The sequence below is a fragment of the Acomys russatus genome, chromosome 1, assembly GCF_903995435.1.
Source record: "Acomys russatus chromosome 1, mAcoRus1.1, whole genome shotgun sequence".
Classification (NCBI taxonomy): domain Eukaryota; kingdom Metazoa; phylum Chordata; class Mammalia; order Rodentia; family Muridae; genus Acomys; species Acomys russatus.
The window spans coordinates 3,500,717-3,515,185 of NC_067137.1; the positions used below are offsets into that span (position 1 = coordinate 3,500,717).

Genomic DNA, 14,469 nt, shown 5'->3' on the forward strand with positions numbered 1-14,469 from the left:
GTATCAAGTCTCTTCTTGGTAACCTGCTGTCCTTCCTCTGAGTGCCACCAGGTCTCCCCCTCCAGGGGACATGGTCAAATGTGAGGCACCAGGATTATTTGTTTTGAGTCTTGTGTGTTTATGGCCTCAGGATTACTGGCCAAACTGTAGGACAAATTCACATTTGTCTCATTGATTTGAAATTCTCCTGGAGGTAAAAGTAGGTAAAGACTTTCTGTCTTGTTTAGAGGGTTAATAGTTACTGCCCAGAAGACTGCATTTTGGGACTCAGGAATGAAACTCTATTTATGTGTTCCTTTACGGGAACAAGGAATGTAAAATACTGTAGGTGGAAACTTTTTTTCTTGCACTAATTTATGGAAATTATGAAAATTTGAAAAATTTTGAAAAATATGAAAAACTTATCAAGTGATTTCAAATGATATTTTTAAGGTGGATATTGTATGAAGAACTCTTACTACATCTTGAGATAAAAGGGATCTCTTGAGAAATAAGTTAACAAGATATTTTTCCGCACAAAGAAACTAAACATGATACATTAGCTTTGAAATATCACCATAGAATGATGAATCATATTTTGACATTGCAGAAGGAAATGACTTTTGGAAAATGCAGTGAATCCCTGTTGATTAAGAAAGTCTTTTATATATTACATTTCATAAAGCACACTGATGAATGACACTTAGGGACAAACATTCAGATGAATTTCAGGACACATACTGTTAATCTCTATATATCTGTACCAAAATTTTTTTTACTCTTAGATTGGATGCTATTAAAATATGCACAGCTATCTATTTCTCAATTACTTTGTTTATTCAAACAATTTAGTTTGATTTTTATAGATAATTTCATAACCTAGTGTTATTTCATTGACAGACATTTTTGGCTCAATCGTCCTATGTTCATGTGTAATTTACATATCTTTATCTCTGTAAAAAGTCTATGTATGTGTATTTGTATCTGTATTTGTGGATCAAAGCATCAATCTTTATATCCACATATTCACCATCGTGGGGGCTTGTACACATGCTGTTTCCTCTGCCTAGAAAACCTGTGTGTTCATTATTGATTCTTTCTCATCGTTTTAATGCCTCAAAAAGCTAGCTCAGTCAGTGCATCCTTTCGAAGTCATCTGCTCATTTCCTTGTTGACATTTCTCATGTTCTATATGCTAATATAAGACTCGTTATATAAAGGAATTGTGTAAGATGTAAATTTAAAATTGGAGTAATACCATCTGCTTTGCTAGCTACATTTTATCAGGAATTTAAAGAATACCAGTGTATATCAAATACTTCACTTGGAATTTTTAAATATACAAATAAATAAGTAAACATCCATAAGTACTAAATTTCATGTGTTATAATAGCTCCATAAGTTTATGTGTTAAAAATACCCTGCTATATAGAGGATTGAATATGTATCAAATCAGGCCACAACATATATTATAAATTAATTTTAGTCACAAAAAGAGTATGATAAATATTTCTTGACATTCTTTAAAGAAGAATATTGTTTTATGACATGACGATTAAGATAGAACATATCTATTATATGCTTTCACCTTGAAAACCCCTGCATTCTTTTCTGGAAACTCTGTTTTGCCTGAATTATACATATACACATAGATCTGTTTGCATGATGGCTGTGGGAATTATTACTTTCCACTCCATGGACAATAGAGCCTTGCTGATTCTATACCAAACAGTGTGTAGCTTGCATCTCTAGGCCCACATGCAAACATTTCTCCTTCCTAAGAACGCCCGGCTGGTACTCCTGGAGCAGAAGTCAATAAGAGAGGAAAAGGAAGGAGAAAGGCAACCATGCCAGCCATTGTCCTAGAGCACATTTCATGTTAGGGCTCTGCTCCAAGCTGCTGAGAACCAAGATGGCATCGTAATGATCCAGGCCATCAAATCTTCATGAAAACATCTCGCTATTATGTCCTACTTGTAAGTCATGATTTACAACAGTGACATTACCTGCAGTGTAGTACAAGCATTGTAAATGAATCTATATGATGCATTAAATGAGGCACTAAGAATAATTCACTAGTCACTTCATCTATTTTCATGTTCCTTTTTTTTAATATTTTAAGTTAATTTTGGTTTTACCTATAGCCTACCCACAAGGTAACATTCCCAGTGCAGAGAATTACAATTACCATCTAAAGATGTAAAGCTTATGCTCTGAGCTATGGAAATGCCAAACACTAGAGTCAGCCTGTAATTATAGTCAGTGCTCAACAGGATGATAGTCCTGGGACACAGCAAGGAAATGAAATCCACAAATAATCCCAAACATCCTTTATAGAAAATACTTTGTACCTAGAAATGCCAACATCTTGTGGAATTGATAGAACAGCCTCTTTCTGTCTGGTTCCTGGTGAAGGTTAATAACATGCTGTGTAATGGCCCAAAGACACAGAAGCAGAAAACCAAAGGTTATGGCTTTAATCAGCACCTGAAAAACAATGTTTGGTATATATGGTTCCCTGAATGATCATACAATGTGAACAACACAAATTTACCATTCAGCCAAAGGTTTTTTTTAAAGCTACATCCATTTACAAAACAAAACAAAGAAAAAAGAAGGTAGCAACAACCCAAACCATCCACATGTAATGAGCTACTGTTGCGATAAGCTCAAGCTGAGCCCATGGCTTCATGTCATCGACACTGGTGGACAACCTCCAGAATTATGCATGAGAAAACACAAATTCCATGGACACCAGTTAAGGCCCACCCTTTTCCCTGCTTCATTTCTGCTCTGTGATTATTTGGAGAGGAGAAGCTTATTATGCAATGCTTTACACATTTACAGGCTATTTTTCTACTGTTCAGAGGTTGGTGTTTCAGCAGACAGAGGTGGCGTATTAATGCTCTTGAGGTGACGACATCAACCTTATTCTCCTGCTGTGGTGATATCATGCAGAGGTGTATTATTCACACCACTGGGGAATACCACAAAATAGTCTGTACCTTTGAATTCATAACTACACTGTAAACCTTCAAAATGGTGCATGAAGAATAACCTGATACCAGCTTAGTAAATGATGCCGGAAAGATCTCAAAACACTAATGCCAAAATTATTGATCTCTTCAAGGACACATTAGTGGGGCATTGAGTCATCTGATACTGAACCTATTATTTTAAATTTGATTTAATTTTATCTAAAGAGAAATAATGTGGTGAAAAAGACACACTGAAGCAACTTATCACCCACGGAACTTACAGTCTATTTTTCAGTTATCTTTTTATACCACCAAGTCCTACATTCTCGGCAAGAAGGTGGGGTGTGTTCTTAACAATAAAAAATGTTCTTCAGTTTCCCACTGGTGTGAAGAAGGCGCCACATGCTATTGATATGTCAATCGAATGCAATATTTTTCTTCTAACCAAATAAGTTCTGTATTTAAAGTACAATAAAATCCCAGAATACATTTGTTTCATAAACTTTGAAAATCAAAATCTGACTGAGATTCAAACTAGGTGTTCCTGATGTGCATCACAAAAAACCTAACAGGTAATGTCTATTTTTAAAAAATGATTTCTACTGCTTTCTTTTGTACTTAGACTTTTCTTAGAACCAAAATGTCATTAGATTGGAAGGTACAAGGAGACTATAATATTAAGCATCCCTTGCTTGGTGCAGCCAATGATAAAGCCATTCAGCATGCATGAACATGCAAACACAATTGTATATTAGAATATTCTTTCTTGAGCCCAGTGGCAAATACTAGATATCCTGACTTCCTTCAGTGTTTGCTTTTCTGACCATTAGCTTCTACTGTGCTTTGAATAAGAATGGTCCTCAGGAGCTGGGTGTGGTGGTGCACGCCTTTAATTCCAGCACTCGGGAGGCAGAGGCAGGTGGATCGCTGTGAGTTCGAGGCCAGCCTGGTAGTCTACAAAGTGAGTCCAGGATGGCCAAGGCTACACAGAGAAACCCTGTCTAAAAAAACCCAAAAAAAAAAGAAAAAAAAAAAAAAAAAAAAAAAAAAGAGACCTGGTGGAACTCAGAGGAAGGATAGCAGGCTACCAAGAAGAGACTTGATACCCTATGAGTATATACAGGGAGAGGAGGTCCCTCTCAGTCACAGTCATAGAGGAGGGGAGTAAGGGGAAAATGGGAGGGAGGGAGGAATTGGAGGATACAAGGGATGGGATAACCATTGAGATGTAATATGAATAAATTAATAAAATATATTAAAAAAAGAATGGCCCTCAGAGGCTCATATATTTGTATGCTTAATCATCAGGGAAGTGGCACTATTTGAGAAGGATTAAAAGGTGTGGCCTTGTTGGAGGATATGCTTCGCTGGATATGCCCTTTGGGGTTTCAGAAGCCCATGCCAGGCCCAGTTTCTCTCTCTCTTTTCCTCCATTCTCCCCTCTCTTTCCCTCCCTCTCTCTTTCCCGCCTCTCTTTCTCTCTCCCCCTCCCTCCCTCCTTTCCTCTATCCCCTCCTCTGGAGAAGGATGTAGCACTCAGTTTTCTGCTACAGCACCTGGCTGCGTGCTAACATGGCCCCTGCAATGATAGTGGACTAAACCTCTGAAGCTGTATCAAGCCCCCAATTAAATGCTTCCTTTATAAGAAATACCTTGGTCATAGTGTCTTTTCATAGCAATACAACAGTGATTAACACTGCTTCCTCGTCAGTAGGATAGTTATCTTGCCACACCAGCTATTGTGAAAGCAAATGAGATATCCTTTAACAAAACTGCAATGCCTACATCAGCTAACCTGTTCTAAAGCGAAACACCATTTTTAAAAGAATAACAAAAATATTAATAATGGGAGCAGCTGGTCTTGTATGCTGTGCAACAATTGAGTTAGGAATTTCATGGGCATTGTCTCATGAGGAAACTGTGAGTATGAAAGAAAGGTTATAGAACCTTAATATGGGGTAGGGTGTGGGGAGTGTTGCCATCTTTTAAACAAGCTCAGAGCAGTAGATTGGTATACTTTAAGAGGGAAAGATACAGTAGTATCTGTTAATTATATTTTATTTAAATAGTAGGTGTGAAAAAGTTTAGGGCAGCTCCAAATCTGAAGGTAGTCTGTTTCATAAATGCTTTGAAGGACACAATTACTAAGCTATTGTAATAATCTTAAACTGTTTTTTAACATTTTAGGAGAAAAAAGCAGGGACATAAAAAAATGGCACAGAAACTTTAGGAGCACTGTCACAGGAGTGCAGAGTTTGATTAAACACTCTCAGCACCAAGAGATAAGGACGTGCCCTAGGGTCGTGGCATCAGTTCCAGGGCCAAGTTTTCATACACTCGGAGGTGCAGCATTCCGAAGAGTAGGGACATAGTAGAGAAACCACACCATCTTCAATTAAAGTTGAATGGAAAAATAAAAGCACTGTGCATTAAAATGAATTGCCTCAAATGAGGCCTTTCAGTGTTGCATCACCTATTCTTTGTCCACTTTGGGATCTCTGATGTGTAGCGCTGTGGAATAAAATTGTCAGCTCTTAGCAGGAAACTTCCTTGTGATTCAGTCTATAAGGATACTCCAGTCTCATGTGCTTTCTGGGACACAGACACTGCCAATGCCATTCTTTTATGAGATATCCCATCAACCTGATCAGGTTCCAGCACTCATCCTTATCATCTCTGAAACTCTGGGCAGCTTGTTTGTGCTCTTTAAGGATATATCTTCCAGGTATGCTTCCAGATTCAGGTATTGTTGAAGTTGGGAAAATGTTAGAGTCCAATGAACAATTTTCAGTTCATTTGTTTTGGGGCCCGAGACCAGGTGGCTCTCTGACTGTCCCTGTTGAGTTTCTATGTCAGCAGCAGTGACAATAGACCCCACAAACCTCACCATGCCATACGACTTTGGCTCCCTGTTGAGAAGCAGTCTCTGGAGGAACATGTAATTCTAGCTGCAGGTAGGCTTGAATTCTGGGAATCATTCTGCATTCTGAAGTGGGCACAGTCATCATTGCACAGGAGCACGTGGCCTCATTCTTCCTATACTCCCGGGTAATGGTGCTGTGTCACAATGTATGGCAGAGGCTCACAGATCTTAGGCACAGCTTGTTGCTAAACTGAATTTTTCCTAGGGTGGTCCTCTTTCCTGTTGGTTGCTGTTAGCAAAGAACACACTAAACAAAATATTTTAAAGGCAACTTTTACTCTTATTAGTTTCTTTCTGGGTAAAGATAAAACAAAGTAAAGGGGTGGAATCTGTGATTTACAGTCTATATGCTAAATATATGATGAAAATTTTATATGTGGACATCATGTTTCAACCAGTTTATATGCAGGTAAATTAGAATATACCAGAATGAGCAACATGCACATATATTATTTGAAGTATATTCTATATATTGAGGATATCATTAAATCTCAACCGTGCTTCAAATATATTTTCAAATGAGTACAATTTTGTAAGGAATTAGACAGTATAATTCCCACTTGCTAGAACCTTCAAGTACCTAACCAGTATCATATTTCAAGACATTTCCTTTTAGCATGGCTTAATATTATAATCCTTATTCAGAAATGAGCTTTTGTGAAAAAAATCAATAATTACCTTTGTCTCTATTTATTTAATGAATCCACAGGAAGACTTCATTAAATTATAAATGCCTCATTACTGATGTTCTTGGAATAGATTTCCAAAATTATGGAATGAGGCAGTTATTCATTCCAAGTAAGATACAATACAGAGAGATCAGTACATGTCCGCTGAAATGACTGCTGGTTTTTCTAATGCAATATTCATGAGAATTTGCCAAGACAATCATATTTAATCCCAAAGAATAAGGATTTGAAATGAATTCTTTTAAATTGTAATTATCAATTGGCAAGAAAGTTCAGCAATTTTTTTATGTAATTGAAATAACTTTATATCCTGCCAATGTCGGCTGGGTTTGGTACAAATTAACAGCTTTTGGGAAAGAAATATTGGATTTACAAAATGTTCTTTATAGTAGTATTTTGTATTTCACTATACTGACTACTCCCCACAGGGACAGATGCCCCTTTGGCTATCATTTGTATTTAAATTGCTTTTCAAAGCCTTTGTGTAAAGTAGAGTAGATAGTGAACTGTGGTAGGAATTGTTGTCTGCAACAGCAATGGTGATGTTCATTTCTACACTAGTTATTTCATGAAGTTTCAGTCCATGATATATTAGAGTTACTCAGAGTTGAGGCAGCATATTGGTATATCCAGGACAGATGTTGTTTAAAAGAAGCAGGACTCCTTCAAGCATCACTAACCCTTGATATTTCATAATTATTGATTTAGCACATTCAATTAATCAATTGTTAAGCCTGGACATTTCTTTTTTATTAATTAATTTTTATTTTTATATATGCATTTATATTATTACACCTGTATACAATAAACTACCTACAGCAAGAAAAACCATGACACAATCAGGAATTATATAAATGTTACATTCTTAGTGTTTTAGCTATTTGTATTGACAGCCTTGAAGATAACATCTTTCTTATCTTAGTGTGTCTAAAATTCTAAATGTAAATCAATCTCCATCACATCTTATCATTATGAACTTAAGACATCTATCTAAACCTAAAAACATCTTAACCCGTAAAGAACTAAGCTTCACTGTAAAACTAAGCTACCTGCTCTTCAACTCCATCACAGACTTGAGAAGGAATAAACTTGATTACCTGAGTATGCCAGGAGTGCAGGTTAGTAGCTTTACAAATGAGAAGATGACAGAGACAGTTTGCTACCTGAATAGTGACCCATAACTCTCTATAACATTGGAGCATCTTCTTCAGCCTTCTAGCCCAATATATCTGATAGACATATTTGTGAGGCAGGAACTATTGAGGACTTGCATGCCCTGTCTTGGCAAAGTGTGGCCGTCGACTCTGCCTGCATGCAAGCATCTATATACAAAACTCTATACCAGTGAATTTAAAAAAATCTTGTGAGTGACAATTGAGGAATTAAGTTGGGGAGTAGATTCACTAATCTACTTTTTGTTCTATCTTTCTTATATATTTCAATATTCCCCCTTCTTCCTTTTCAACCCCTATCTCCAAAAACCTGAGCATTTCTATGCCTTAGAAAATAAGCATTTTATGTTTCATGTTGCAGAAAAAGTTAAAGATAAATTGAAAGTAATTACTTATCTGTGAGTTGGGGACATTATATTTAAAATTTACTTTTATTTCTTTTTATTACGTGTGTGTGTGTGTGTGTGTGTGTGTGTGTGTGTGTGTGTGTGTGTGTGTGTGTGACATGCATGTGAATACTTAGAGGGGCCGTAACAGGACACTGGATCTGCTGGAGCAGAGTTCTAGATGTTTATACACAGCCTGACGTGGTACTAGGTAGAGGGCATGGACCGTTTGGAAGAGCTGCAAGTGCCTTTATCCTCAGTGCAATCTCTCCAGTGACTGGGGAATTTTTTAATGCTTTAGCATGAAAATAATTCTAATAAAAATGTTTCAGTGCAAACATGATTTTAACACATACGGAGTAACTTTAGAGGATGTTGTAAGAATCTCATTCAAGTCATGTGATGATGCTGTCATCTATGATGAGCAAATACGTGGACAGTATTGAAAAAGGAAATGTGCTGGGACTTGGCCCCAGATAAGCCGCTCATGTTCAAGTGGATGGCCCCACTACCATGTGGAGATGGGCAGACTAGTTAGACTCAGTGGTTTTAAAAAGATATAAATAAGAAGACATGAATTTGGGTGGAGAGAAATTGGGGAGAAGATGGAGTAAGAGAATAGGTACAACCAAAGTCCATTGTAAACATGTTTAGAATTCTCAAAGAATAAATAAATAATAAAAAATTATATTAGACCATGATCATTTCTCTAATTAATCAACATACAAGTGTTTTAAGAAAAAGGAAGAAATGTGACATTTTAAACTCAAATTGTTTGTTTATCAAGCCTAAAGTAAATGAATACAAAAATGTAAAATCTAAGTAGTAAGAGATCCTCTATGTGTAATAAATACAGGGGCATAGAAAACTTTAATGCATTCACCAGTGTCACAAATACCACCTTGTAATTTTTTCCTTAAATTAATCTAGTTTTATTTAAGTTTTTTAAATATAAGATTTCTAATTATTAGCTGATGAAGCCACCTTGCTGCCTAGTTTAGTAGTGAGAACCCAGGAAAGGTCGGAAGATAATGTGGTCAAACCTTTAGTCTTCTCATTTGTGATTTAAATTTTGTACAGCTACACATGGTTGTGTGATGTTGCACCCATCTAAGGCTTGATGGATGGGAGCCATAGACAGTAAGAGCTGATGGACTCTGACAAGGGCCTGCAGTGCAGGTACCCTGTGCTACTGACTAAGCGAATATCTACATGCTTTTAAAAAATCATTTCAGCTCATGATAGGGTTGACAGCCCTGTGTTAGAAAATGCTTCTCAGAGGCCCAAGACAGAGGCACACGTTTCTCTTGGCACCTTAGGTGATGTCATTCTGAAATTAGCAGCCACAACTTTACCCTCAGAATGATTTTTAATATTGCCTTGCATACTTTAGAGAGGGAGTTAATTTTAAATAACAATGCTAGCTCCATTTTAGCTATTATGTAACCCAAAAATTAGGGAATTAGATTCTAGTTTCAACTTGTCTTTACTAAGTTGTGTGTCCTTGAACAAGGTATTGCAGCCTTATGTCATAGTTTAATCATATGCAAGGTAAAGGCACGGAGTGTATCTTAAGCTGCTGTCTGGCTGCTTTGAGCAAGCTAATGACTAAGAAATCAATTTAGTGAATGCCTATTTCTTGGCCTATGCCTGCTACAGAGATGTATTGTGAGCATCTGTCCTTGGTCTCTAAAGAGACCTCATTGCTCAGGTTTCACTCATTAATAACAGGGAGGTTTTAGGTCTTGTTTCTCTTGAGAAATTGAGAGATTAGAATTTAGGAGCTGTATCAGAGGACACGTGACTGTGTTCGCTCATGCTGGCAACTGTGCACCTTCTCAGTGGAAACCTCTGGGAAGAAGGCAGGTCAATTCCCTTGCAAGTGTGTCTTTCAGAATATCAATTATCCATAAAAGACATGTTTCAGGATTGCTCAAATGTCAAGATCTTGCTTCTATTGCATGAAGTTTTTCAGAAATAAAATCAGAGGAAAGCAGCTATTGTCCAAAGCATGTTCTTGAACAATGCCTTCTGTGTAATTCTTATCAAATGTTGACTTAATGAGACTTTCTTTCCCATCCTTTTTAACAGCACCAAGGAAAAATTGGAGTTAAGTTTAATGTTGGGACAGATGACATCGCCATTGAAGAGTCCAATGCAATCATTAATGATGGAAAATACCATGTAGTGCGTTTCACGAGGAGTGGTGGCAATGCCACATTACAGGTGGACAGCTGGCCAGTCATCGAGCGCTACCCTGCAGGTAAGCAAGGATCTATGGACCTGGGAACAATTTTATGAAAAACGACTGGAAAAGCAAAGCAATGTTTGCGTCCGTTTCTTCAAAGTGTGGTTTTTCTGAGAAACCATCAAGTATTTATTAGACTTTAGAGTCATATCAATGTAATGCTGTCCTAAACTGTTCTTGCTACTGTGTACAAATGGCATGTTGTAGATGAACTTGAAGCCACACATTATTGTTTGCAAAATCCAGAACATCAGTGCATCAGAAAAAAAGCACACATAAAAAGCACAACATGTCAGTGCTTTTTTACTGAATCCTTGCATTTGAACAAAGGAAAGGCTTTGCCAAAAGTAATAGTTAAAATTTAAAGTCAAGAGAAAGAATAGTATAACACTTTTTTTTGAGAGCAAAAAAAGCTGTTCCTTTGACAGTGGCACATAACAAAGACTCATGAATCGTGCAAGAAGAGCAGGAGGCAGGCAGAGATGCAGCCAGGAGTGAGATGACAAGAAACCCACAATTACAAGAAACACTGAACCACAGATCTGCAGCTATGAGTAAAGGGAGTTCATTTTGGTTTTTATAAAACATAGTGATTCACAGGGACTCCGTGATGATAGTGCCACTCAGTTGAAGTCTGTAAAATATTCTCTTTGCACAGCATGGTGTAAATAAAAATATAACCAATTTACATTTCACAGAATATAACTGATAATAAGAATGCATGCAGAAGCAACTTCTTTGTTGGAATCATTTGCTTCTTAAGTAATTGGATTAAATAATTTTAATTACCAGTTTTTTATGGAACTGACCAATAATGAGAAGAAGAAATGTCCTTGATATTTTTTTCTGAGCGTCTCCTGAATGCTATCATTTTCTGTTCTCAGTACTAACCTGCTCTTCTGTTTGCAAATATGTGATGAATTAAATGTAACAAAATTCACTTCCTTATGACAACCTTTAAAAACAAGAAAATAAATAACATGCCTGGGAGTATTTGTAATACTGGCAAGTAACAAGAATTCAACAAATGTTTACCAAGTTGCTATCCTGGAAAATGTCAAGGCCACCCTGGTCTGCATAGTAAGCTCCAGGACAGTTAGGGTTACCTAGAGAGACCATCTCTTAAATTTAAAAAAAGGAAGAAGAATAAGGAAAGGAAGGAAGAGGGTGGGAAGGAGAAAGGTAGGGAGGAAAGAAGAAAAGGAAGGAAAGAAGTAAGGAAGGAAGGAAGGAAAGGAGGCTAAAATGAAAGAGAAAGAAAGAAGAAAGGGAAGGAGGAAAGAAGGAAGGAAAGAGAGGGAGGGAAGAAGAAAAGAAGGAGAAAAAAGAAGTACATTATAAAAGGAAAAAAATATCATTTAAATACTGGGGGCTGATAATGAATAATAACTGAGGAAGAAATATTAAGAAATAGTTGCCATAGTTAACATATTTTATATCTAGACATGTACTCTCGCTGCCTTTTCACTAAGGAGAACTTTAATTAACATTAGTAAATGAAGAGTGAGCCATGTTTCAGCTATTATTGTGAAGGACACATGCAACAACTGACATATAAAAATATTATAGCACTCATGAAAACTGTATGTGTGTTATACATATGATAATGCATAAGAAAATATTATATATAAACAAAATTCTGTATATATTAAACACATAATAACTATTGTTGTAAAGGCAAAGACTGCACCGTTGTGTCATCTAAGTGTCCACTAATTTCCTCTGTGTGCACTTTAGCATGATGTTGATAAAGGAGAAAAGATGAAAATTCTCCTTTCTCCAGCAACAAAGTCATAAAGGTTGAATATAAATTTCAAAGTATGAGTGATTTAGATTAAAGTTTTTAGGACTAAGTGATTTAAATACGAGTTCAATATCACAGTCTAGTATATATCTTCTTATCAGCTTGTGGTTTAGCTATTTTTATTTTAAAATTTAGGGAGGTTATTATTCATTAGAAAAGCCACTAGACTAATGCTTTTTACCACCAAATACTATAATCAGAGTGGCAGGAACAGAACCAACAGACTATATTTGCTTCCTTTTAAAGTGCCTGTACTGCAAAATATAAGGGTTGAAATTAGTAATTAAGGACAGCACTTAACCTTCCATTATAGGGCTTTGTGGTAAGTGCTTTTATATGAAGCAATTTATCTGGTAGCGACACTATACGTTTAATGAAAAGCACCTAAAGCATTGACCAGAAGTGTTACCCTGTAATTGTCTGAAAGGCTTCCATAGAGAAACTAATTAGTAGACAGAGATTTTATGCTCTTTTGGAGGAAATGCAATATTCCTACAACCCAACAATTCACATTTCAGAATAAATATTGAAATTTCTGAACGGTAAACCCCTTTTCAATTACTTTTTTTGTGCATGAAGCAAAGTACAGAAATAATATTTTGCAAACCATTTAAAGTTGAGAAAATTGTTCCTTATTTCACGTCAGTTAAAGCTCTAGAATATAATGCATCATTAATCTCTTGTTTGTTCCTAATTACAGTTATGTAGCGAAAGTTCTCTCTCAACAAAAATAGACCTCCTCTTTTCCACAAAGAATTATGTCATTTTGCTGCCCCCAACTCAGGATTATTCCCAACAAATTAGTTACTTTAGGACACAAAACTTTAGCTTCATTCACTACCATAGTATGTGAAAAATACCTTTATATCTTTACAAGGCTAAAGATTAATTTTATTTCCATGAACACAATTAGTGTATTTACATATGTATAAAGAACGTATATACTACGTACAAAGATCTTATTAGGATTATAGTTTGGCAATAAGACAATTTTTAAATATTCAAGATTAAAAACATGGTACCCTGGGAAATATCATTTTTAGCTAAGATGCATTCAAAATAAAAAGTAACACAACATTCCAAGAAAGATAGATTATATTTCAGTGAGTAGTATAACAAACAGAAAACTACACTTCAGGCATGCGTTTATTGGGTGGGATTAGCAGGTAGAAACGGAGACTGAAAAATATTCATGAAAATAGCTCATATGCTAAGGAGGAAAGAATAAGGGTGAGAGAAAAATGAGCACAGAATGCTTTGCAAGTATTTGATAACAACGAAAGGAGAGATGTTTCCATTTTCAAGGTTGTCCTCTTTCTCTCCTCTCCACTTGACCCATCCCCTCTTCCCTCCACTGCTTACATTCCCTCTCTTCCATTTCTCTCCTTCCTCTTCCTCCCCACATCCTCTCTTCTTCCCTCCTTTGTCTTTTTCTCTTTTCTCCTTTGAGACATAGTCTGCCTTTCTTTTCTTTTCCTACTCCCTGCTTTTTGCTTTCTCATTTTTCTCATAATATTATTCAGCATCCTAATTGTTTAAATGTTTCAGGAGGAGGCAGCTATTGGGGTTTGAAGAAAGGAACAAATGAAGGTCAAGAGTGCTGTGACAAAGTCAATTCTTAGCCAGGAAAGGACTTTAAAGAGAAATAGTTCCAATGAAAACTTCACAGAGATGATTTGAGTATGTTTTCTCTAGCTTTGCAATTTTGTTGAAGTCATAGAGATTTTAGTTATGCACACAATCCTTTGTTTAGTAGCTAAATTTTATAAAACCTTTCAGGTCAAGGGAAAACCATTTATCATTGCCTTTAAATACAACCCATTTATTTAGATGAATTGGTTACTCATATTTTTAACTCATGTCATCATTAATATATTGATTATTTAAGACAGTTCATTATTTACTATTAAAAGTTCAGTGGAGAGTGGGATATGACTTTCTCACGTACTCTGGTGCCTCACATTTGACCATGTCCCCTGGAGGGGGAGACCTGGTGGCACTCAGAGGAAGGACAGCAGGTTACCAAGAGGAGACTTGATACCCTATGAGCATATACAGGGGGAGGTAATCCCCCTCAGGAACAGTCATAGGGGAGAGTAATAATGGGAAAATGGGGGGGCAGGGAGGGAAGAATGGGAGGATACAAGGGATGGGATAAACATTGAGATGTACAGCACGCACTTTGGGCCAAAAGGCCCTAGCTGAGCTTGGTGCATAGTCCCAGCCCAAAGTTAGAGTTTTTAAATGCTATGTTTAACCTACTTTTGGCTATGTGTGATGTAATTGGGAA

General features: G+C 36.5%; 1 protein-coding gene across 32 annotated transcripts in view; it reads left to right on the top strand.

Moving 5' to 3' along the window:
• Nrxn1 (neurexin 1) overlaps positions 1 to 14,469 on the top strand; it is a 1,084,885-nt gene that overhangs the window by 894,995 nt on the left and 175,421 nt on the right. For all 32 annotated transcript variants that reach the window (XM_051154322.1, XM_051154409.1, XM_051155231.1 and 29 more), the window contains one exon: positions 10,219 to 10,390. In XM_051154322.1, the coding sequence (XP_051010279.1) occupies positions 10,219 to 10,390 (172 nt within the window). The remainder of the gene's footprint in view (positions 1 to 10,218; positions 10,391 to 14,469) is intronic.